Source organism: Cyanistes caeruleus, chromosome 9 (genome assembly GCF_971803275.1).
Source record: "Cyanistes caeruleus chromosome 9, bCyaCae1.hap1.1, whole genome shotgun sequence".
NCBI lineage: Eukaryota > Metazoa > Chordata > Aves > Passeriformes > Paridae > Cyanistes > Cyanistes caeruleus.
In genome coordinates this window covers 2242024-2266529 of record NC_141709.1, presented here as the reverse complement: position 1 = coordinate 2266529, position 24506 = coordinate 2242024, and the positions used below count along the sequence as shown (strand labels likewise).

The 24506-nt window shown below is 55.4% G+C and overlaps 1 protein-coding gene and 1 long non-coding RNA gene across 2 annotated transcripts in view; one reads left to right on the top strand and one right to left on the bottom strand.

Annotated features, from left to right (window-relative positions):
* The window catches only part of LMX1A (LIM homeobox transcription factor 1 alpha), a 46725-nt gene extending 25094 nt beyond the window's left edge, over positions 1-21631 (bottom strand). The window contains exons 1-5 of the mRNA XM_086842499.1: positions 21547-21631; positions 19471-19600; positions 18166-18361; positions 17735-17849; positions 16960-17146 (exon numbers count right to left, since the gene is read on the bottom strand). Of these exons, the coding sequence (XP_086698625.1) occupies positions 16960-17146; positions 17735-17849; positions 18166-18361; positions 19471-19541 (569 nt within the window). The 5' untranslated portion in view covers positions 19542-19600; positions 21547-21631. The remainder of the gene's footprint in view (positions 1-16959; positions 17147-17734; positions 17850-18165; positions 18362-19470; positions 19601-21546) is intronic.
* Positions 21628-23591, top strand: LOC111932642 (uncharacterized). The gene is made up of 2 exons (XR_002866245.2): positions 21628-21772; positions 22571-23591. It is a non-coding gene; the product is annotated as an uncharacterized LOC111932642 (long non-coding RNA).
* Positions 23592-24506: the final 915 nt, after the last annotated feature.

Genomic DNA, 24506 nt, shown 5'->3' with positions numbered 1-24506 from the left:
ACACCTTCCCCGCTGTCGGGTGCTGGCATCCCAAAAACATCCCCGACCCGCGCATGTGCCGGGCAATCCCGCAACAGACGGACAAGTGGGATGGGATCTGCTGCAGAAGCATTAACAGGCAGACAAATATCAGCCACTAGATTTGCTCTTTCAAGCCCCAGTGCCTTGCCCCAGGCAGCCAGCAAGACTGTTATTAGGACTCGAGGCAGCCTGGCCTCTGACTGCTTTCCCTGCAAGCGCTGCCCCGTGGAAGGATGTGCAATTCCCACCACGGTACCCTCATTGCATAGATATTGGATTTGGGAAAGACTTTTTGTTGTTTTTTTTCCTTGCTGCAGGCGAAACAGCTCCTTTCCCACACCTGCCCTTTCAAATGAGAGCGAGTTTAACACTGTTTGCAGAGCTTAAAACAAAAAAAAAAAAAAAAAAAACCAACGAAAAACCATCGGTATCCCTAAAGCTGGCCCGGCCCCATCCCTCCGGTGTGGGGAGAGCTGAGGAAGAGCAAAGCAGAGGAGGTAGCAAGCAAATGAAAGGCACTGCTGGAGGGGGGGAGGCAGCAAACAGCCCCACGTGCCAGCATCTCCCTGTGAAATAGCTCAGCAGCCCCGTCCCCGAGCTGGGGCTGGGCTCTCCCCAGAAACCTCCAAACAGCTTCAGGATGGCTCATGGCAGGAGAGGAGAGATGGATTATACACCAGGGCAGGTTGTGAAAGCGAGACAGGCACTGCTCTAACAGTTAAATATCTTTGTGAAGCATCTCCCTGAGCTGGGCTGAGCTCAGCAGAGGCACAGGACCACCCGAGACAATCCCACAAAAGGCTACAAGGCACCCCAGTGCATCCTCGACCCAGCCCCATCCCAGGCTGCTCCTCCAGGAACCCCTGTGGCTTTACAATGCACCTTTGGACATCACAGGACCCCATTTTTCTCCCCAGTGTCACAAGTGAAACAAACCCCACGATAATCTCATTTTCCAGGTCGTAAACTGGATGAGGACACGTGGGGGCCTCCCCTCACCACGCTGCCCTGATGATCTCAAGGCCCTCGATGAGGAACCGTGCCCGGTTTCTGCAAACTATGATCTAACCTAATTCCCTCCATCCCATTACTCCAGGATTTACAACACACAACCTCCCCTGAAATGGTTTCTGGTAAATTCTTTGAAAGCTCTTCTGGTCCTCACATCATCCTCAGGGTCAGACAGGCATTAATGGCAAAGCATTTACGCGCCAGGTAACTCCTTCCCCTGCAAGAGAGTTTGCTTATGCTTTTTAAAATCAGGAAGCAATTAATAGTTGCCACAAAAGCAACCAGTGCTTGTCTTGGGCGAGGGCCATAAGGGCCTGACTTGCCCTGGGGAATTCCGATGCTCTCCATCTCAGCAGGCACCCGCCACGAGCGTGGTGGTTGCAAAGGGAAATCCTTAAGGGTAGATGCCTGATGCTGGGAAATCTTCATGATCCCTCAAACCTGAAGAGCTGTGGCTTCCTGAGCCAGCTCCAGGTGACCACTTCAGGGAACAGCACTGCCAGCACCAAAGTCAAACAAACACAAGACCCTTCTGCATTCTTCCTCTCAAGGCAAGGATTTCATTGAACTTCCTGACTTTTTAGGACTCGTGGCTTCAAAAGCCAAAAGGTCACAGATAATACTGTGGATGAAGCCAGAATCCCGGCAGAATCCGAAAGAGAACAGAAAGGTGGAAAACTTTGGTCCCTGGAGCATCCTCTGCTCAGACCAAAAACCCAATCCCTGGAGTCCAACAGAGTCTATTCACAGCAAAAACCCTGCTCCCCAGATCCCAGCAAGCTCAGAAAACCCCTAAACTCTGCTCCCCAGAGTCCAGCATGTTCCACTGACACCAAAAAAAAACCCACCCCTTGAGCTCAGCATCTCCACTCGCGCTGAACAACTGCAACACCTGGAAAGCAGAGGCAGAGACATCCACACCACAGTGCTTCCTCCCTCCTGGCCAGCACAGACGTCTCTCAGGGAGACAGGATCCGCTCGCTGCCTCCCGCTGAAAACATCAGCCGGGCTGTGGAGATCCCCAGGTTTTAGGAGACATCCCTTTCCATGCTGGCCCCCTCACAGCCACCAGAAAACAATGATTTCCAGGCTCACCCCTCTGCACTAGACTTCAACCAGCTGCAGACAGGCCCGTGCATATCCTCTTCCCTAATCCTTCATGCACAATCCCTAGACAGTCCCTGGCTTTTATTATTTTCTGGCAGGAGAGAGCACCACGTTAACCCCCGTGTGCAGGCTGCAGCCTGAGCATCTCTCAGCACATCCCAGCTTGGGCCCAAATTATAAATGGAACGTTTGTGTAACAAGAGAACTGGTGAGGGCCAATTGCCCATTAATATCTGAAACCTTTAATTCTTACTTAAAGGCCTGTCCTGAACAGTCCCTTCTAATTCCTTGAAACAATGATGGGCCTAAAACATTTATTTATTGGTAAAGACCATGGGAGGCTGTTCCCATTGGGAATTCCCATTTCCTGTGGGAGGCTGGAAGCCATGGGACAGAGCAGGCAGCAGCACCACTGATTATTCATCACGACAGACCCCACACTCCTCACCTCTGCCAGACCCTTCTCCACTCAGCAGTTCCCTCGCTTCAGGGATAAATTCCTTACTGGGCTGTGTGTTAAGGCAAGGAAAACGAAGGAATATTGTCCAGAGGTATCCTGGAAGGTCCTGTCCTTGGCAGAACCCTCAGGAGCTGCACCTGCCCGAGCTCTGGCTGAGGGCAGTGGTTTGCAGGTGCAGAGACAGCGGGTTGGGGGCACACGAGATATGGGCAGGGTTTGCACCCCAGGAGCACATCCTGCAAGGAGACATCCTGAGATGTGGGCTGCAGCCTCTCCAAGTGGGACAGAACAGCCTGAGCTCCCAAGGTGCTGGAGGCTTTGCCCCTGGGGAGGGGAACAGAAGCCAAAAAGGGCTGCAGCCTCACCAGATGGGGGTAAACAGCCTCCAGCTCCAAGCCTGAGCTCCTGAGGCTTTGCCCCAGGAGGGAGCAGAGCCCAGGAGAGGCACAGAAGGCAGCAAGGGCTGCAGCCAGGAGCTGCCCCTGTGGCCCCAAGCTCAGCACTGACCTTGAAGCATGGGGCAGGCGGCTGCCGTGGCCGGCATCGTATGACCCGTTACAAAACACGGCGGGCTCTGCTCAGAGGTTGCACACTGCAGGACAAATTTAACACCCGAGAGCATTCCCGATCCCACTGGAAGAATTCCTGGCAGGGGCTCAGTAATCGCCCACTACTGTAAGTGGCCAAGTGCCACCACATTGGTTTGGCTCCAGACACGCGAGGAGGACCTTGTTCCTTATTTCTGGAAGGAGAGATGCTTCAGCTGATGGAGGGCACCAGGCAAGATGATGAAAGCCCCAGGAGCAGGTGGGCCTTGAACCAGAGAGCCAAGGGAATGTGGAAAAGATGCTGCTCCCAAATGCTTCCCACTTGTTTGAGAAAGGTATTTAAGGGCTGCAATTGAGAATTTGCACTGAAGCCAGCCTGACTGTGCAGCTCTCCCCATGAAGTGGTCCTTGGGTGAGCGATGAGAGAATCATCGCTCAGAAGAACAAGCAGATGGAATCAAGGCACCCTCAAAGGATGCCCAGTCCATAGAGTCCAACACCAGGAGATTTCCTGGCCCAGCTGTGAGGAAGAGAGGCTCAACAGGAGGAGAACTTGTCCCTGCTGCCACCCTCCCAGCCATACCCCAGCTCTCCCAGAGCCACGCCGGCTGTTTTTTGGAGATGGAGCGGGTGGATGCCGCTCCAGAGCAGAGCTGGGGAAGGTGCAGGCCAGGCAGGCTGAGAGAGCCTCTCCCAGCAGCAGATCTGGTCACAGCTCAGCAGCAAGCCAGAACCAAGGAGAACCCTGCTTCTCCCTCCTCCTCCTCCTCCTCCTCCTCCTCCTCCTCCTCCTCTCCTTCCCTTTCCTTTCTCCTGGCCCCGCATTTCTGGAGCAGCAAGAGTCAGCTCTGCCGATGCTGCTGAAGGGCCCCGAGCCAGCTCCGGCCGTAACCTCGGGACAAAAACATCAGCTGGGAAACACAGCAACGGGAAAAACAGGCAGGCGGCCACGTGTGCGCACACAAGGACTCCTCGAGCAGGAGAGCTCCCCTCCTTGCGCTGAGGTGTGCAGTAATCAGCAATTTGGACTCCTGACTCCAGGGCGAGAGGGATCCTGGGTTTGGTGTTTCCTTCCAACCCCTGGGAACACAAAACCTGCTGCTCCTGTCCGAGTTTGGCCTCAGCCCTACAGCCAGTGCCCACCCTTGTCCAGGCCAGGTGGTGCTGGGGAGGCAGGTGAGGATGCCGAGGGTGGGACCAGGTTGGGTGGGGATTTGGGTGCCCCTAGCACCTGGTGATGAGAAAAGCCCAGCGTGGCGATGGAGCACTGACAAGACGACAGAAAATGTCGTCGGGCCAGCAGCTATTTTTATCTGCAAGGACCAACACTTAATACTCTCCTATCTCCCACAAAATGTCACTTGAGCCCCGGCAGAAAGTTTACACCACTTGCAGACAAGGGCTGAAACCCGAGCACCTAATCCCTGCTCCAGTCAAAAGTTTTAGTGGGATTCGCAGCGTCTGGACAGGGGAAGCTGAGAAAAAAAAACCCCAAAACCCTTCCCCTGAGAAATGATGGCTGAGGCAGCAGAGGGACAGGACGGGCAGGTCCCCTCCTGGCACCATGCATTCCCCTGCAGAGTCACCTGCCACATCTGCAGGGCACAAGGGGCTTTGTGGAGCTCCCTTGTGGCCTCCTCACTGGCTCCACCAGAATTGAAGTCCCCTAAAAGTGTCTTAAGCAGAAGGGGGAAGAGGGGAAGCAAGGCATTCAACGCCCCACTCTCTAGACACCATAGCCCCAAGGGAGATGAAGGGCTGGGAGGAGTGGGGTGAGTCAGGCAGAGCCCACAGGGGGGTTTTGCAGAGGGTCCTCATCAAGATATCCCCCATCCTGGCAATGCCCCACTCTTCACCAAGCATCTCTCATTACTCCAAACACTCCCCCCTCTCTGCTCCCACCTCCTTCCCTCTCACCCTAAAGGCCAGACCCCATTGTGCCCGGGGTGTAAGGACGGGAGGATTCCCTCACTTAATAAAGCCAAGGTAGAGCAATGCTGTTATTAACAGCAGCCTGCCCACGGCAGGAATATTGCAGCAGCAATCCCAGGGGAGCACCCAGGCACTGCCCTGACAGCAGATGCAATAATGCAGCCCCAGCACTGCCCTGTGATATTGCAGTGAGTGCAAACGCCAGCGGGTCCTCCCAGGTCCCCCCCGTGGCATCACAAGCAGGAATTAGGGATGAATGGATACCTGGTCAGGCATGGAATAGCTGAGATTTGGGACAGCAGCCTCTTCTAAGAGGGACAAAAGAGCAGGGGTAAAAAGAGCTCCAGGCATGGTAAAACGTGGTGCAGCACAGAGGTGCTGAGAAAATGAGGGTACCACACTAAGGGCTCCGGTGGAAACTCACAGGAGGTGAATTTTTCCAGGGATGAAAGGCACAAGCTCATGTGTGTCTTGGAGCTGCTCCCCCCACCACCCCAGGAGTTTTTTTTCACATCACTCTTGTCTGTTTTTTAAATTAAAAAGACTGGGCAAAGCATTCAGGATGGAGGTAGAGGCAAGGAAGAGGAGCCAGCAGAGGATAGGGCTGGGTGAACCCTGCTGGGCTCTGGAGCTCCTGGAAATGCTGCGGGATGTTGAGGAAAGGGGGATGGCCATGGCTTCCCAGAGGGACACACAGCACCCTGGAGGAATCAAATAATAGACACTGACAAGAAAAACCCACCCCACCAGCCCCAGAAATCCTCTCTTACAGCAAGGAGTGGGGTAAAAAACCCCGGGGAACATACTGGAGAGGCAAAACTCGCATTCCTGAGGTGGCCAAGGAGTGATCACATCTATCTCCCTCAATCTCCAATTCCTAAGATCCATTTCTGAAGCATCACCAGCCAAGAAACTCTGGTTGATTGGACGTGGTTAAAGAGAAAAACGCAGGCAGAAAACCTTATAGCTGAAACTTAAATGGTCTCCACAAACATCTTGCATATTTTCAAGGACACTAAGGAAATTCACATTTTTTTCCCCCTGTATTTTAGACTTAAAAAATGCCTCAAGGGGAAAAGTTATTTAGAACTACTTAGGAAATACAAAGGATAAAAAAGCCTGTAATTATTTCTCTGCCAAGAGCTTGTCAGTTTGAAAATCCCCGCTCTTGAACCACTAATCCTCATGGAAAAAAAAATGCAGCTTCGGCAAGATGCATCGTTGGTTGACTTTTGCTGCACTTTTCCAGCACAAGGGAACTAAAGGGAAAGGCGTAGATTTGGGTGTTGCTCCATCAGCACCTTTCACCCACAATGTGCCTGATACACGTCCTGGGCTGATGAAGGAGACCTGCAAAGCATCACCCCAAAATGAGGCTGCTTGGCCTGAGAATGGTGCTCTGCAAGCATCAGGCCGGGGAGGGAAGGATCACGGCTGATGCTTGGAGACAGAAGTGCCAAAACAGGCAAAAATAAATCAGTTCAAGGTGGGGGTATACTTACTCTAAAAGCCAAGGATTCAGGGAGTTCCTGGGATGTTTTGTTATGTGGTTGGAAATAGCATAAAGACATTATTGGCAGGGAAACTGCACTTCCTCTGGAGGATGGGGATGGGCCATCCCAGCAGAGCTGGGATTTGGGCCTCTGCTTTAGCAGCCAGATTCATCACTTCACGTCCTCCTGCTGGGATAAGGATGGGTGGCATCAGCGCCTCTGAACCCGGCTGGCCACGGAGCAATGCCATGGAACTTGTTGTGTCCCACACAGTGGCATCCTGGCATCCCAACAACCCTCCCCAGCCCAGAGCATCGCCCCCAGGAGCTGGGTGAGGCAAACAGGGCATCTGGCACAGCAGGGGCCAGAAAAATGTCATCCCTGTCATGGGCAGCCACTGTTGTGAGATGGTGAGATGTTCCAGGTGAGATGTTTATCCACTGCCAAGGATAAACATCTCACCTGGAGCTGGATTCACCAGGCAGGGCCCTTCACCCACTTTCACCCATCTCTGATGCCTTCTTTCATTACTTTCTCCTCATCCATCTCCAGAACAGCTCCTCCCATCAACGTGGGGTTTAATGTCCTTGAGGTAATGCGTGCAGGAATCCTCTCCTCCTTTCTGGTTAGCCCTCCTCCCCAGATCCAGAGCTGAAACAAGCTCAGACTCAAGAGCCCGACCCACAAGACTTTAAGCTTCATTAAACTTTTATGCCAGTCCACTGAGGTTGCTCTCTCAGCCTCTCATAATTACGGGTGCAGAGGGAAGGAGCAGCATCCACCTGAGCAGGCACCGAGAAGTTTCAGGCACTTAATGATTTCCTAACCAAGCTCCCACATCCGAAGTGCCACTTAAAAGGGTCTGCTCGATACCACTGCTGCGAGCTGCTGGCCAGAGGAGATGCCAAGATTTCAATAATTCAGGATTTCCAGCCCAGCTGGTCACCCCTCTGGCACAGGTGGGACTCCAGACACAAAAGCCTGGGCCATCCCACCACTCCAGAGTCCACAAACACCCCAGCCAAGAGGATGGCTGGGCTCAAGGATACTGCTCAGGTGAGCAACATCTTGCTCTCCCTGCAGCCAAAACTTGGGAGTTTGGCATTTCCATGGGGCAATTCACACCTAGGCTTGGCTGAATCCTGGGTGAGCCTCTTCTTCCCCTTCAACCCTTGCAGGAACCTACAGAAAGTGGTGTGTAAGGGGAAAGGAGGCTGTCATCCCCTCCTCAGCACCCAGCACAGGGCTGGGCTCCTACACACCTGACAACAGAGCACAGCTGACATCCCCTCCTCTCCTGTTGATTCTCCAGGACCAGAAATGGAAAAGATGCCCAGAAAAGATGCCCCAGAAGCATGTCTGAGGGCAATTCCAACCCAGGCTCAACACAGAAATCATCAGGCAGGACTTCTGGGGTTGTTCCTCAACAAACCACCTCCACTAGCAGCACCCATGAATTTAATCATCTCAGTCACCCCAAACATGTGACATTGCCCTCCTTCCATCTGGAGAAATCACTGCAGGGGTTAATAACCCTTTTCATAGCCAAGATGCAGTTTTCCAGAATTAAAGGCTTAACAGAGCCAGTGAATTCCAAGCAGAAATTTTGCCAACAAAAGCACCCCTATGATTTTACCATGGCAGGGGTTGGAGGCAAGAAATGACAACACTGACCCTTTCAAATCAAAAAAGCTGCTGCAGCCAAAAACTGCCTCCAGGTCTCCCTTAACCTGTTTCTCTCCCCTTTCCAAATTTTTCCAGCCAAAGGCTTCCCTGAGCTTTCAGTAGCAAAGAGAAAATTCCCACCTTCCTCTTCCTGCTCAACCACCTTGGGCTGAAATGCGGCGAAAAATCAACTTATAGCATGGCCCCACTGGCCCCAGGCAGGAAGGAAGGAGTCCTTGGACACAGAGGCTCCAGGTCCATCCAAGGATCTCTGGAGCACAACATCAGAGGAGAGGATGCACCTCCCAAAGAGATCAATTGCATCCCAACAATGGATTCTCCAGGAATCGCCCTCGCCTCTTATGCTTTTAAAGACCCCACTTTTCTCCCTTACAGGGCAGGGAACCTTGCCCAGAGGGATTTCAGGGGCTCTCCACCCCACTGAGATGGTGGTTGTCATTCCAGAGGAACAGACGTAGCGGGCAGGGGGATTTTGCACGGTGGCAGCGGGGGCGGGGGACAATGGAGCGCCGGTCCCGTGAAAAGGGATTTGTTCCGCTGTCAAGGACGGCGTTAGGAAATGAAGCCCACGAGGGAAGGAGAGGGGTAGGGAGAGGCAAGAGACAATGTGGGGACAGCAGTGACAGGGAGACAGCTGGGGAGGATCAATGCTGAGCCCCGATGGGTTCGCAAAGAGCAAGGACTGGCTGAGGAAGCGTCCTCCAGCATCCCCTGCCCTTCCAGGCGTTCCCTCCAGCATCCCCTGCCCTTCCAGGCGTTCCCTCCAGCATCCCCTGCCCTTCCAGGCGTTCCCTCCAGCATCCCCTGCCCTTCCAGTCATTCCCTTCAGCACCCCCTGCCCTTCCAGGCATTCCCTTCAGCATCCCCTGCCCTTCCAGGCATTCCTTCCAGCATCCTCTGCCCTTCCAAACGTTCCCTCCAGAATCCCCTGCCCTTCCAGGCGTTCCCTCCAGCATCCCCTGCCCTTCCAGGCATTCCCTTCAGCATCCCCTGCCCTTCCAGGCATTCCCTCCAGCATCCCCTGCCTTTCCAGGTGTTCCCTCCAGAATCCCCTGCCCTTCCAGGCATTCCCTCCAGCATCCCCTGCCTTTCCAGGCATTCCTTCCAGCATCCTCTGCCCTTCCAAACGTTCCCTCCAGCATCCCCTGCCCTTCCAGGCACTCCCTCCAGCATCCCCTGCCCTTCCAGGCATTCCCTTCAGCACCCCCTGCCCTTCCAGGCATTCCCTCCAGCATCCCCTGCCCAGGTGTTCTCCCTGAGGAAGAGCAGGATGTCTCCATGAAGGGAGAAACACTCATCTGCAGCCAGGGAGCCACCGGGACCCTCTGACATCGCTGCCTGCTGGGATGGGCTGGGACACAGAGGAGAAGGGTTCTCCTACTGATCTGGGCCTTCTCCTACCAATCTGTACTTTAATCACACCAGTTTGTGCCTGGGAGGAGCGGCAACACAAATTCTGGCTCGCCTGTGGTCAAAGGTAGCCCAAGGTGGAAAAGACAAAGGCGAGGGTGATGTAAAAATTGGGCAGACCTGGAGAGACACAGAGGATTCATATCCAGCATCCAAACTCGCCCAGCAAGATGCATTTTTTCAGATAGATTTTTATTTCCAGCTCCATTTCACAGGTGACAGAGCCAACTCTCAGTTCTTTCTCTTGCATGCAGCCATGGTCCATTGTACCCAGACCAGGCACTGGTGCAGAAGACCTGGCCCCAAAAAACAGGATCATATTGAAACACCCTACTGAAAACAGGCAGGTGCATGCAAGTAAAAGGCAGCAGGAGAAAATAAATTGTTTGCATTGAACATGACATGATTTCACCCCTGCACTCGGAAACTCACACATCACCCTCCTGAAAGCTCCAACCTCCGTGGGAGAAACTCCCATTTTCAGCCAGCCAGCCTACAAAACATCCAACACCTGAAGGGTCCCTGACAAGCTGAAGAAAGTGGTCTTTTGTTAATAAGACCCCAGAAAAATCCCAGATAAACAAAAAGACAGAGCCACCAGACAGAAAACCCCCCAGATAAAGGGAGCTGGGTGCCATCAGCCCAGCACTGTGCCCTGCACAGTCCCAGCACGGCACAGCTCAGCCTGCCCCGCGCCTTTTGCAAAAGCTTTGGCATCTGGCTGTCCGTAAATATTTGAGGTGGGAAGCCAGGAATTACAGAACTCCTCTCCTGGGTAACCAAGGTTTGACCATCTCAAAAAACACCCAGAAAAAAAACCCTACAAAAACAAACAGCAAACCTCAAACAGAGCTGCAATGAGATGCCTGCCGGTTTCGCAGAGACACGTAAGCCAACACGGGTGCATCCTTTGCCCCTGAGGGCCAACAACCCCAGGAGAAGATAACCACAGACCAGCTGGATTCTTTCTGCCAGGAAGCAGGATTCCATCCAGGATAAAAGTGTTGAGGAACAAAACTAGGGGTTGTCACAGGGTTTGCCATGACGGAGAGCGCTGCTAGCCTCCCCATCACCCCTCCCCTTCTGAAATCTCAAACAAATGCACAGAAATTCAAATTTCTCACAAAAACACATTTGTACTAAAAAAAAATAAAAAATTAAACTGGCTTGACCCCAGTATTTTCCCCTAGTAAAATCCAAATATTTTTCCTCCCTGCTTTAAATATCTTCCTCACTCCTGCTATGGAGGAGGTGCTTGATTGAATTGCAGGTAAAAGCACAGTCCTCCAGCCCAGGCCCCATCCCTGCTTCTTCGTGTTTGCATCCACAGGGGCTCGAGCCAGAGTCAAGAGAGCACAAAGAGACAAAGAACATCCTCAGGAGAAAAATACCCAGGGCAATTCTCATTCCCACCTCCCTCCACCTTGGCTGCAGCCTCCTCTTCCTCAGACATGAGGAAGAGAACCACGAGGTTCACCAGGAAGTGGGGAACTGTGAATCCAGTTCCAAACTGCTGGGTTTTCCCCCTTCTCAGCCAGAAGCAGGACCAGCACCTTTGTGAGCAGAAGATCAGCCCCAGACCCCAAATTCTCTCAACTCCTGCTCCAAGGCAGACAGGGCTTTGGGGTCCTCCTTGCCACATCCTGGGGTGAGCGTGCAGCATCAGAATCAGAAACTGCCGTGGGTTTGGGCACATAGGGGCCATCCCACTGCTGCCAGTGGGGATGGGGACAGCCAGCAGGGATCAGACTCCCAAGGAGCACATGCAGCCACCGGCAAGCCCTGCTGGCATGCTGGGCAGCCTCAGCACAGCCCACACCCAGCACCGCCACCCGCTCCCAAATCAGCTGGAGTGGCCACCCCATCAGGTTCAGAGCCTGCTGGAAGGCTCCCTGAGGAAGCACCGAGCAAGAAACCGAGCTGTGGGCTCTCTGAAATCCCCAGCTCGGTAAATCCCTCCCTGCGCCTGGCGGCTGCGAGCAGGTGAAGAACCGGCGAGGCGAGGGCTGGCGAGCTGGGGCAGGAGAGGACCCCAGCTGTCTCTCCAGCTGGTGGAGACAAAATTCTCATCAAAACCAAACAAACCCCTCTTTCTTCCCCAGTCGACTTCTTTCTGGTGCCTTCATCGGGACTGCAAAAACCTGAAGTGATTCCCACAGCTTTAAGACCCCCATCAGGGAGCACCAGCTCGTAGAGTGGCAAAAAGAGGTTATAAAAAAATAATTGTAATGTGTCCAAAATGAGATGGAAGAAACCATGAGGAGTCCCAAGGATGCTCAGGTCTGATGGTACCAACCTGCAGTCTCCAGGGATCTCCAGGATCCCACTGCCAATGGGATCACCCCAAAACGACCCCTGTCCCCACCATGGAGGGAGAGAGCACCTCCCTCCCAATCTGCCAAACCTCACTCAATTTTAGGCCTTTCTATGACATGTTAATTGTAGGACAAATCTAATTAAGGGCCGAGAGGAGGGGAAAGACACCAAATTTCTCCATTGCTCCCTTTGGAAAGGGGGAGCCCCACAAGTGAGAGGACAGGGCTTGGTGGAGATGGAGGCAATTCCTGGCATTTCCAGCATGGATCCCACAGTGGCCTCTGTAACTCCCACTGCTCCCCTGCCTTCCCACCCCCTGCCTGCACAAAAAGTTGAGTTAATAACAAAAAAAAACCCCAAGAGAGGCAGTGCCTGGTCCCAGCCCAGCAGTACCAACCATCCCTGGTGGGGATTCGGCTGCCCCACAGCCACACTCCTCCCAGCCCACAAGGAGTCAGCACTATTCCTCCAGGAGCTGTGGGTGAGGACAGAGAGGTGTTTGCTACAGGAGATGAGGTCTAGGTGGGGATGGAGAGCAGGCAAGAAGCATGGGAAGCACTAGAGGGAAAGACAGAGACGGGAGAAGAGGGACCACCAAGAGGGACGTCGTGCCTCTGAGCTGGCACATCCTCTGCCACCCTGTCCAGGCCAGCCTGACTGCTCCCAGTGCCTGGCCAGCTGGAGAAACCCAAGTCAGCATCATCCTTTCCACAGGATGCTCTACAAGGAGGGAAACGGGCCTCCAGAGAACAGGCTGGACTGCAGATGGGCTGACCTGTGGCTCTCTGGAGGGACAGTTCTCTCCCATCAACCACAAAAAGCACAGAAAGTCCCACTTCAAGTGAGAGAAGGGACTGCAAACCACCAGGACAAACCCACCACACCTGGGACCTGTGCTGAACTGTCCAGCACCACCTCCATTCGATCCATCTGGGATAATTCCCAACACAGCCCTTCCGGGCTGGGGAAGCAGCGCCAGGGCTCGCAGCTAATTGCACAATTACATTCATTATCCACGTTAGGCAGGATAAACAGCCACCATGCTCCAAACCTCTTCCCCCTCTCTCCTCCACAGCAGCAGCTGCCAGAGGAGCCTCCAGAGGAGACTGTCCCGAGCCTGCAGATCCATCCCTGGCCTGGCAGGACCACGCTCAGGCTCGTCCACCAGGTGAAGACGCCGTGCACTCTTCTGCAGAGCAGAAACACCGTGAGGGCGGAAGGGTTTTTTATTTTTTCCCTTTGCAACCGGACGCGACCTCACATTTTAACTCACAGAGGAGGAGGTGGCGGCACCCACACGAGCCCGTGACTCCCTCAGCGCGGGATTCGGGAGGCAGGCGAGGAGAGCCCCGCGACGATGGCACGGAAGCTGGCAAGAGCACAGAGCCATCAAGCCGTGCGAAGACAGGGCGAGCATCACACAACTGCCTGCCTCGGCCGGGGAGCCCGGCACGGCGGTGGCGGCTCGGGGGCTGCAGCCGCCCCTCCACTGCCGGCGCCCACATGCCAGGCCTGCTCTGAGATGTGCTGGCCATCTGCTCCTGCCAGCCGGGGCTGGGGCCGGGGCTCTGCGCCGTGGCTGGGGACGTGCCAAGCCGTCCCGCCGTCGCCACGCTCCCCAGCTGCGCCCCCCGTCATGACCACACCGCTGTCAGCGCTGCCGGCCCCCAGAACCTGCAGTGGGGATCTTCCCATGCCTCCAGGTCGCCCCTACATCCTTGGCTCTGCTCGGCCCATGAAAACTTACTGTGAAACGCCACTAAGTGAGAGGGGGCTCGACGATTCCCATCCTCATGCAGAATTTAAGGCTCCAGAGCAGCCCCTACTCTTCCCCATCGCTTCCAGCACTCCTCCCTGTTTATGGCCAGGTTTGGTGTTGCTCCCCCAAATCTGGCACCACAAAAGCCCATCCCCCTGACCACCACCACCACAGGGGCCCCACAGCCGGGGCATGTCCCCAGGGCCGCTCTGCAGTCGGGGAGCCGGCCAGGGCGAAGACTGAACCTTGTCATAGTTGAGACTTATCAGGTTTGGACAAGCGCCGGGGGCTGCCGCGGGATTCGGGATGTTCTGTAACGAACGTCCTCTGCTCCAAATAGACGCCGTCCCAGGGGCACAGGCTTGAGCCGTCCCTCTCCAGGAGCCCTCCCTGTCAGCGCTGGGGAAACTGCTCCAAGAGTGACCCCCAACTCCCCAAGTTCCCAGGCAGCATCACTATCCGAACCGCCCGTGGGCCCTGAGCCGTGGCACCCCCCCAAGAGATGCCGAGACCTGACCTGGCACCCTTGGCCTTTAATCCATGCCTTTCCAAGTCCTCTCCCAAGTTCTTCCTCTTTGTGAAAGACAAAGAAATGTGAAACATGTGTTTTAACAAATTATTCCTCGATTTCTAGAGCCCAGCGAGTCAGACGCTCGCTTAAATCCGCCCGTAACACTTTCCATGGGTGTATTTATAACCGAAGGCATAGCTGCCGTCTCGCGCTCCCTCATTAACCCTCTGCGGCCTCGTGACAAACAGAGCTCAAACAGAAAAATCCTGCACCTACTCGTCCCTGGGAAAACACCCCAACGCTCACCATCTGGAAGAGAAACCCCTTCCTTCAGTTTTTTAAAAAAAAAACCAACAAAACAACAAAAAAAAAACCCCACCAAAACCAAACACAACCGCAGAACACAGCGGCAGGCTGGATCCCGATCACTTCCCTGACACCCCCAGCATTCCACACGCAGCCCTCCCACCCGGAGAGGCCTCCGGAGCCCAGCTACGCCGCTGCCACCGCGAGGATCGGCCGCTCTCCACTGCAAGGAGTGTCAGTCACTTGTGATAATTAACCAGCTCGAGATAATGAGCTCAGTCTGAGGGGCAGCGGCTCTTCCTCCGCGCGTCGCGCTCTCGAATCCCTGCTATCGGCACTGGCACCGCGGCCAAGGCGGGCACAGTGCTCCTGCACCCAGGGAAATGCTCAGTTCAAAAGCAGGATGGGTATTTGGGGAAAAAGAAGAAGGATTTGGGGTAAATAAAGAGTATTATATAAAGCTTGGCAGAGCGCAAAGGGAGCAGTTCTTTGGGACTCTGCTCTGCATCCTCGCCATCAGCAGGTAAGGAGTCGCACCACCGGCACAGCAGAGTGCTGCAGGGAGGATGAAAGGAGAGGGGACACAAACCAGCACCCACGTGCTGAAAGAATTAATATTAAATGCAAGGGGACAATGACACGATGGCAAGAGGCAGGCAGGGGCAGGAGGGGAAGAGGCCAGCACTGAGTTGGGGTTAAAACCATCACACCTCGGGAAACCGCCCGTCGCAGAGCCTGAGCTTCCCAGCTCGGGAAAAAGTCACCAGCCCAAAAGCAACCGGGAAATAAACCAGGAGAAATGGTGCTATCACTGGACCCCGGGAAAAATTTGTGACATTTTTTTTCCCTGCAATCATCCTCGTCCATCCCAACAGTGAGATAGATGGGCACAGCAAGAAGCCAACCGCGGCACCGATTTCTTTCGCGGCCAACAGACATCACAGGAGGGTTTCAGGTTGGAGCCACTTCAAGAGCTCGCAAGCTGCAGTCAAGAGTAAAATCCACATGTGCTGCAAGCTGGAAAGGCATTTCTGGGTGACAGTCACCCCAATTTCCCCTTGATGGTCCAAACAAAAATACCGATAAAGCAGAAAATGAGAATTAAGTCGTGTTGGAAATGTATGGGAACCAGTAGCCAAATTTCTACAGACAAACAAGCAGAGCACCCAACCTCAACAAATTTTTTGCCTCCAAAAACCCACCCCGTGGCGCAGCTCTCTCCTTTCCACTCTCACGGCAGCTAATTCTTCCGCTCTTTCGTAAACATTTGAAAACAAGGTCACGCGCACAAATTCTGCTTTCAATTTGCCTTGTATCCATAGTGATTAAACTCAGACCCACAATACGGGATTTAAAGGAGGGGAATAAAACCCCAAAAACCCAAAAAAACCCCAAACCCCAACTTTAAAAAGGCCTGGAGCTGGGCTAGACCCCGGCACGCTCGCCAGCGCGCCGGAGGCCAGGGACGAGAGCGTCGACGATCGCGGTTTTCTGCTGTAAAAAAAGGGATTTAAATTGCAGGGCTTCGACAGCCGTGCTATCGCCATAGCGAGGGATCCGGCCCCCCACCTACACCCTCCTCAAGAAACAACCAGCCCAGAGGCAACAAAAAATTTAACAGCTCCAAAACTCAGCCAGGCAGCGGGGTCCGGAAAGGACAGCAAGAGCAGGATGAGCAGGAAAAAACGAAAGCAGCTGCAGGGGAGGAAAGACTCAGCAGCCTTCTCCGCATTCCCACTGGAATGGTTTTTCTTTTAAAAAAGAAAAGGAATTTTCTCACTGTCTTTCCCCCCAGCCTCACATTTCCAAAGGGGAAAGCGTCAGGGCTGGGAGCTTTAACACCCAAATTTCTTCACCATCACACACCCGGATGCAGGAAAAGCCTCAGCGTGACAGACAACACTGAATTCAGCAGGGCCTTCCCTGGTTCCTGCTGAGTGCCTCAGTTTCCCCACCAACCAGGGGGGAGAGCAATAGCATTTCCCTGCATTTCCAATATCCATATCCCTGGATATTGGGATAATAGCCTCGTCCAGAGCCAGGTCAGGGAGGATATAACTTTCCTCCTGCAGATGTTCCGTAGGAAAATAAAGCCAGGGGAAAAACGCTCGGCTCCGTCCCTGCGCAGACCTGGGGTTACCGTGGGTCTCCCAACAAAGCACCCCCAATCCCCAGGGCACAACCTGAGCACAACGAAACACCTCTAAAAAACGGGGAGAACCGGGGCCGCAAGGAGACCGCGGGGCAGAAGCAGAAGGAAGGGCTGACACCTCCCGGGACACGCAGGGCAAGCGGGGAGCGGCAGCGGGACACCAGTCCCCGCACAAGCTTTTGCTGGGCACTCTGTGGGCGGTGAGAACAGAGCGAGGGGGACTCCCCGAGGGGCAAGCGACACTTACTTCTCATAGTCCAGCTTGCAGTAGAGCTTCTTGTCGCGGTAGAAGCAGGTGGTCTGCAGGGGCTCCTTGCAGGACGCGCACTGGACGCACTGCTCATGCCACAGGCTGTCGTTCAGGCGCAGCAAGAACCGGTCCAAAATCACTCGCTGACACCCTTCGCACACCGATTTGGGGGTCGCGGCTCTGCCTGCGGGGAAGGAGCCGGGGGCTGGGGTGGGCGGAGGGAAAGGCGGCCGGGGAGAGGAGCCGGGCGAGGGGCGCACGGAGGGTCCCGCGGGTCTCGCTTCCCCCGCACGGGCTCGTGGGTCGCGGGGGGACGGGGGTGAGCGGGGAGCTGCTGCGGGATCCAGGAGGGACCCGTGCCTTAGGGCAGCTCCGGGGGGGGCAGATCGCCCCCAATTTCGTTCCTCTTGGAAAGGCGGCAGCGGAGCCGCAGCTCAGAGAAGAGGGCGACCGGTCGAAAGCGGTGTTAAAACGAAGATAAAAAGAAAAAGTGAATTATTTATTGCTCGATACGAAGGAGAGCCCTTCGTTACAAGGGGAGGCCAGGGGGACACACAATTTAACGCGATCGCGGAACGAAGCGGGAGCGGCGAAGGCGGGCGCCGGGGGCACACCCCGGGCGAAGGCAGAGGCGCGGCGCCGGGCAGGAACGAGCCTCGGAAAGCTGCCCCGGGCCTCCCTAATCCCCCGTGCCCATCCATCGCTCGGGCCCGCCCGGCCCTGCCCCGCCCTGCGGGGTCCCCAGGAGGGCGAGCGGGGTGCCCCGACTTACCCAGCAAGGAGGAGAAGGGGGTGGCCGGGTCCAGGGCGCTCTGCAAACTCTCCTCCATCTTCAGCCCGTCCAGCATGGTGGGGAGCCGGGCCGGGCGAGGGGCCGCGCCGCCCGCCTGCCAACACAGCCCGGACACACCGCGCTCAGCCCGGCCGCCCCCGGCCGGGGCTTCCCCGCCCCGGCTCCCCGCCCGCCCGCTGGCCGGCGCCGCGCTGCCTCCTCCCTCCCGACGGGAGAACCCCTCGGGGAGAACCCCGGGGCGTTCCGGCCGCGCAGCCGCTGCCCCGGCCGGGCTCGCAGCAGCCCCCCAGCCCCGACGTGGGGAGGCGGCCGGAGCCGGGCCCCCCGCGGCCGCGGACGGGAGGATGCGGGACGGGAGGATGCGGGACGGGAGGATGCGGGGCTGCCGTCAGCGGGGCTCGGCCGCTTACCTGGGGCGGCCCGGGCGGTGCCTTCCTTCGAGGAGCCGGCGGGAGAGGCGTCCGCAGGCACCGCTCCTGGGGGGTCTTGCGGCGCCTCTCGCCTCCCCGGCTGTCTCGCCCCCCTTCGCCTCCCCGCCGCCGGCGCTGCCCGGGGTGCGGAGCGAGCCGCGGCTCCCTGGACGGCTCCGGAGAGGAGCGCACCAACCTGCGGGGAAGCGCCCGTCCGACTGCTGCCAAGGCACATTTCCTGGAGCTGATACCTCCCTGCCCGACCCCCACCCCCTGCCCTCCCCTCTCCACCCCACTCGAAATAAGTTTCCTCCCCGCTCTCCTGCCTGGCTGCAGGCACCGGCCCCGCCACGCCTCGAGGGGCCGGCGGCCCTTCCCGGCTCCGGGGTGCAGGGCTCGGCCTGGCCCCGGCTCCGCTCCGCTCCCTGGCTTTTTATCCTTCTTTTCTTAGAAAGCCAAAAAGAAGGAAAGGGAAGAAAAAAAAAAAAAAAAAAAAAAAAAAAGGTAGAGGGTGGTGCCCCACCACCGCGTCTCTCCCAGTAATCAAACCGGCTGGAAATCAAGCCCCACTTCCAGGAGAAGCCCAGGCCGGCAGTTTTTGGGGAAAGCCGGTCCCCTGTCCGGGGGGGATGCGCTCCCCCGCGCTGCGCATCGCCCCGGGCGCCTCGCTCCCGCTGCTCCGGAGTGTTTCACCAAAATGAGTGCTGGGAGGAGGAAAACAAAACAAAAAAACACACACACACACATACAAAAAAAAAACCAACCAAACCACAAAAAAAGAGAAATAATAACAACAAAAAAAATCCCAACAGCAAAGCCGGAGAGCTGCCCCGGAGGGCTCGTAGCCAGCGATCCCTGGCGCCGAGCGGGGCTCGGTCCGCTCCGGGCGCCGGTTCCGCGGGGCCCCGGGGAAGCGGAGCTCCAGCTCCGCCAAACCGCATCGGTTTCGGGGAGGGGAAGCCCGAGGAGGAACGATCCCGCCCGGCCGGGGAAGATGAAACTTGGAACCTTCCCGCAGCCTCGGCGCTTTCCCGTCCTGCCCGGCACTCCCTTCCCTCCTGCTTTTTGGGGGGTTTCGCTGTTTTTCCGGGGAGTTTCGCGGCCCCGCAGGTCGGAGCGCTCCGCAGCGGGGCTGGGGCCGCGTACCTGCCGCTGCCGGAGCAGCCTGGACGGGGATCCGCGGCTTCCCCGGCACGGAGGAGGGATGGGTCCCCCGTCCCCGGCCGGCGAGCAGGGAAACGGCGGCAGAGCTGCGAGGGACCCGCTGTAGGATCGCGGAGGATGGGAGGCTTTTAGGGGCCTCACCTCCTGTGTTCACCGCTGACCTTGGCACCAGGGGCAGATGCGCTCCCCGCCTCTCTGTGGGGCATCCTCATCACCAAGTGCTCCGCACACACAGATGACGTGGGTGATGCAGGGACCGAGGTCGTGTCCTCTGGGAATTCGTAGGAAGGAGAGAGGCCACGGGTTAGCACAGGCAGCTCACCGCCCTGCCAAAATCCCGTGGGAGAGGGAAACGCGCTCCTGGGACAGCCCTACTGAGGATCCCAGGGTAACTCCACCGGGAGTTCGGGCATGAAAGCCTTGGTACTGTCACACGGGTCGGTGTGAAACACCTCTGACCACTTGCATCCAGGAAGGCTGGGCTGCAGCAGGGAGGCACCAGGCTCTGACACCTTTGTCTTTGGCTCTCCTGAAGGTCTCTGAGCAGCTACAGCCAAGTGTAGCCAGATCCACTGGAGCCACCTTGCCGAGTCACCAGCCCAGCAAGGACTGCAGCGTGACCAGGGGCTCCAAGCACTGCATGCTGCTCTTCCTTGCCTGTGCAAACCAGCCCAGCTCCACCACTCTGTCCATCCCACCCACAAAGCTGTGCAGGGCACGTTTTCCTTCCACAGCCAGGGCGTGGCAGCCCCATGAAGTGGGATTACCATCCACCAGCCCTGCTAAAATCTGTGTCCCTGTGCAGGGCACTTTTCTTGCAGGCTCAGACCGCCCACCTGATCTGCTCTGCTCAGAGATGCAGGAGCAGCTGGGAGGGGAAGTCATTCCTTCCTGGATGTTGCCACCCCATGGTTTTCCTTCTCCTCCTCTTCTCCATATGAGGAGGGTCTGGAGACTGTCTCCCCTTGCAGCTCTCGTGTACAATTCCCAGCTTGGTCTACGAGGATCAGGTTTGGGGGCTGTCTAACACCAGGGAGGCTGCAGCTTGTGATTTACACATCCACCAGCTCCCACACAGGTACTGGAGCACACCTGGCCTCGTGCAAAAGGTGATCACCAGGTGAACCAGTAAAATATGCAAGGAATACACTCCAAATCCCCTCACTCCCATAGTGCACCTTCAACACCTACAAAACATGGGGGGAGTATTTCAGGCAGCTCACTACAGCCTCTGAGGACCATTTTCCATTATTAGCTCACTCAGAGCTGAAGCAGGGGCAGAAGCCCACAACACCGGCAGCCAAAGAGAATTAAACCAGAGGAAAAGCAGGTCTTGCCTTTCTCCTTCTAGCTGTAGGGTCTGCAGGCAGCCAGGTGTTGCAAAAAGTGGGTGTTGCTGGAGAACTGCATTAAACAGAAGCTGCCAACCGAATTAACAAGGCCACAACGCTGGCAGAGGGGCTGCACATCCTTCCCCAGCCGTCTCCCCGCTGGGGCTGCCCAGCTGTCGTGTTTTGTGCAGGTCCCCACTGCTCACTGCTGGAAGGGGATGAGCAGCACTCGGCTCCCAGGTAGCCACAGCCTCAGCAGCTGCCCTGGCTCCAGACAGCAGCAGCCAGATCCCTCCTCCAGCATCACCTTAACTCTGCCCAGCCAAGCAGATGCAGGAGCACCCAGGAGCAGGCATGCAGGAGACCAAGGGAGAAGATGGCCATGAGCCACCTCCCTTGGGACAGGAGTCGCTGGGCCAGCATCATGCAGGTGCCTCGAATGCCCGAAGCCAACTAGGGGCAGAAGAAAAAGCCTCACCCAGCACCAGAACCATCCTCACCCCCGCAAGGAGCACACCTCCCTCTCCTTCTGCCACCCTCACAGCCCTTCAGAGGCACCAGCAGCTGCACAGCCAGCTGGGCTGGCCAGCCTGGCAGAGAGGCAAGCCAGAGACCAGCCCACAGCCACGAGGCTGTCAGATAGCCCCAGGGTGATGAAATCCTCTCATTTTACCACTGAAATCCTCTCGTTTTACCACTGAAATCCCCCAGACCAAGCCTGTCTCAGGTAGAGGTGATTGCACAGAGAGCACAGGAAGGGAGCAGAGAGAATTGAAGTGGCAGCCACTGGCCTTGCTTAGATAGAGGTTGGTCTTTGTCCACTCATGCTGGTAAACACCTGGGGATTTACCAGGGCTTCTCTATCATGCTTGCCACCAAAATGTACCTTGCCATGAAAGGGGATACACACACTGCTTCCCACCGCCATCAGCAGCAGCTCTGGGGAGCCTCCTCTTCCTCCCCCTCCTCCCTGTGCCCTCTGGTGCTCCAGGAGGTCCCAGGCGAGCACAGCCCCTCCAGCCTCCCAGCTGGGCCTCTGATGGGACAGCAGAGAGCTGGGAGGGAGGAGCAGAGCAATCAGGCAGCAAAGAGAATATCTCAGGGAAGCTCAGGTGAGATGGAGAAGGCAGTCCAGGCCCAGTCCAGGCCCAATCCAGGCCCAGTCCAGGGCCCAGTCCAGGCCCAGTCCAGGCCCAATCCAGGCCCAGTCCAGGCCCAGTCCAGGCCCAGTCCAGGCCCAATCCAGGCCCAGTCCAGGGCCCAGTCCAGGCCCAGTCCAGGCCCAATCCAGGCCCAATCCAGGCCCAGTCCAGGGCCCAGTCCAGACAAGAGGTCCTTGAGAAAAGGTCAGTGCTGGTGGCACTCTGTTGGATTCACACTTTTGGTATCTGAGAGTCGTGTCAGGTTGTGCCCCTGAATCACTCAATCCATCAGAGAGCCCAGAGTCAAACTGAACATAAACCAGCCCAAATTTTATCCTTTGAGATGTACTTTTTTTTATTCTTAATCCAGAAATGCTTTTGTTGCACTCAATAGAAACCAAAGCAGCTGCTACAGAACCCAAAACTCCACTATTTTTTTAACCCCCCTCCACAGAGCATTGCGGAGGGAGCAGCTCAGAATTAATAAATGCTTTGACACATTTGGCCTGCACACCAGACCAAAGCTTGTCCATGGTGGGGGGACCTGCTGCTAACTCGGGATGCTCATGGGATGTGATGCATGGTGGCAAAGAGAAAATGGCCCTGCACCAGTCATTCCCAGAGCCTGGCTGGTTTATCATTCCCAAAGGAAAAAATCATCTGAGCTCAATCTGAGGCTCTGAGGGACTTCATGAGGTAACCAATGACTGGATGAAGCTTTCTTTGGCTGATCAATGATCGTGATTTCTATTCTTTTATGAAAATCAGGTTTTTCCAGGGCTGAAGATTGAGGAGACTCCAGCCATGCCAAGCTGCTGTCCTTCTGCAGCAACTCCTAGGAGGATAAACCACATCAGTGAGTTACTCCCAGCTGCTGTGGGATTTGTTCCTCGGGGTATCCAAAGACCCACTCCTACACTTTGCAAGGCTTGGGGAAGCACAGCTCTGGGACAACACCCCTGCAGAGAGGTCTACAACATGAATGAGGAGTCCAAGGTTTGGGACCAAAGCCAGGAGACTGCATCAACCCTCAGCTCCCCGGTGACTGCAGATAGAGCTGGGCTGCTCCATGACTTGTTTCCTCTGCAGAGAACTTTGGTTTGCTCGTGGCACTTTCAGATGAGCAAGTGGTGTCTTATTCACAGAGGCCCCAGGGAGAGTCACGGTCTCTCTTCCCTGCCAGACACAGGGTGGGGGACTTTATGGTGGGCTGTGTGTTAAGTTTTTCCAAAATCCTGATAGTCATCTGGAGAAACAGGCCAAAGCCCTGCTCAAACTGCAGCCTGGAGACCTTGTGGCCCAGAACACAGACTGCTGAGAGTGAGGGTGTCCAGCAGCCACCTGGAATTCCATTTTGGTGACCGTATCCTATCACTCCCAGCATCGAAATATTACAGGCAGCGGGCTGGATTTGTTTACAAACAGTGGATTGAGACCAGCATCAATCAGAAAAGAAACCCAACCCAGCCAGCTGGTGACCAGCTCTTAGAAGTTTACATCTCTTAGAGGGGAAGCCTGAGCAGCCCAAGCTGGAGGTGACCTCTTGTTCCATCTGACCAGGAGAGTGGTGTGGTACCACCCCAGCAGAGCCTGTGTGCAGCACCTCAAATTCCAGCAACCGTTTTACAATGAGCAGGTTGTTTATTTTCTGTATTCAAACACTTCTCTTTTACCTGAAAAATTACCTTTTCAATTAAAAAATAGATTCTTGGTCAGTGCTTTTCATATCTTTTGAAATTCTCCTGGGGTTTTTCTCAGGAGGGAAAAAAAAAAATAAATTAAAGCGTTTCCATAATGTTGGGGTTTTCCCTCTTTTCCTCCGCTCTGTTAAATTCTCCTTTTCCTCCTCTCAGCAAAATACTGGAAAATAAATCATGTCCCCGTGTGGGAGCTTTAACAAAACGTTTCATTTTTATCCTTCTTCCTTTTCTGTTGTCAGTCCTCCTCTCCCTCGAACTTCGCCGAGCCGGCAGCGTCGCAATCTGTCACGCGGACAGCCAAAGCTGCATCTCACCCCACTGTCTGCTGAGAGGGTCAGGAGGGGCAGATCACTTAACACTACACCTGTTTTATGAATAATAATACAGACAGTTTCGCTGGGTTCCTGGGAGGACATTTTCCCACCAGGATAAGCGCCGCATATTGAACAAATTAATGTCTTTAACTCGTTTGACTCTGGTTAGCTCGGTTGCGATGGGGAGCTCCAGCGGTGCTGTTGGAGCAGGGGAAAGAACCAGGCAGGTTTTTTTTGGAGGATGGTGCCTTGTTCTGCAGGTTTCACTCGTGGGAGTGTGAGATGAAAAATTTGGGGTTCCAGGGAAAAATATGGAGGGGGGGAAAAAAAAATGAAATAAAAAGATGCATGAAGCTTCAGGAAAATGGAAAGTTATCCATGAGCACACAAGGTCTGCATCACCCGGACCAAAATGAAACACTTTGGTTCTTTTGTCAGTAGCTAGACTAGCTCAGAAAAGAAAACCAAAATAAAAAACCAAACTAACCAACCCCTCACACATAAAAAAAAATTACTTTTAATATTACTTTAAAACTTCGAAGAATTCCAAGAGTCCAAGAGTTTCAAGACGGTGGAATGAAATGCTTTCATTCACAGCAGCAAGTTTCTCTAGGTCTTCCCTTAGCAGAAACAAGAAGCAGCAATATCTGTCTTCCAGAGGACAGTGTCCATCAGCACAAGTGACATTCC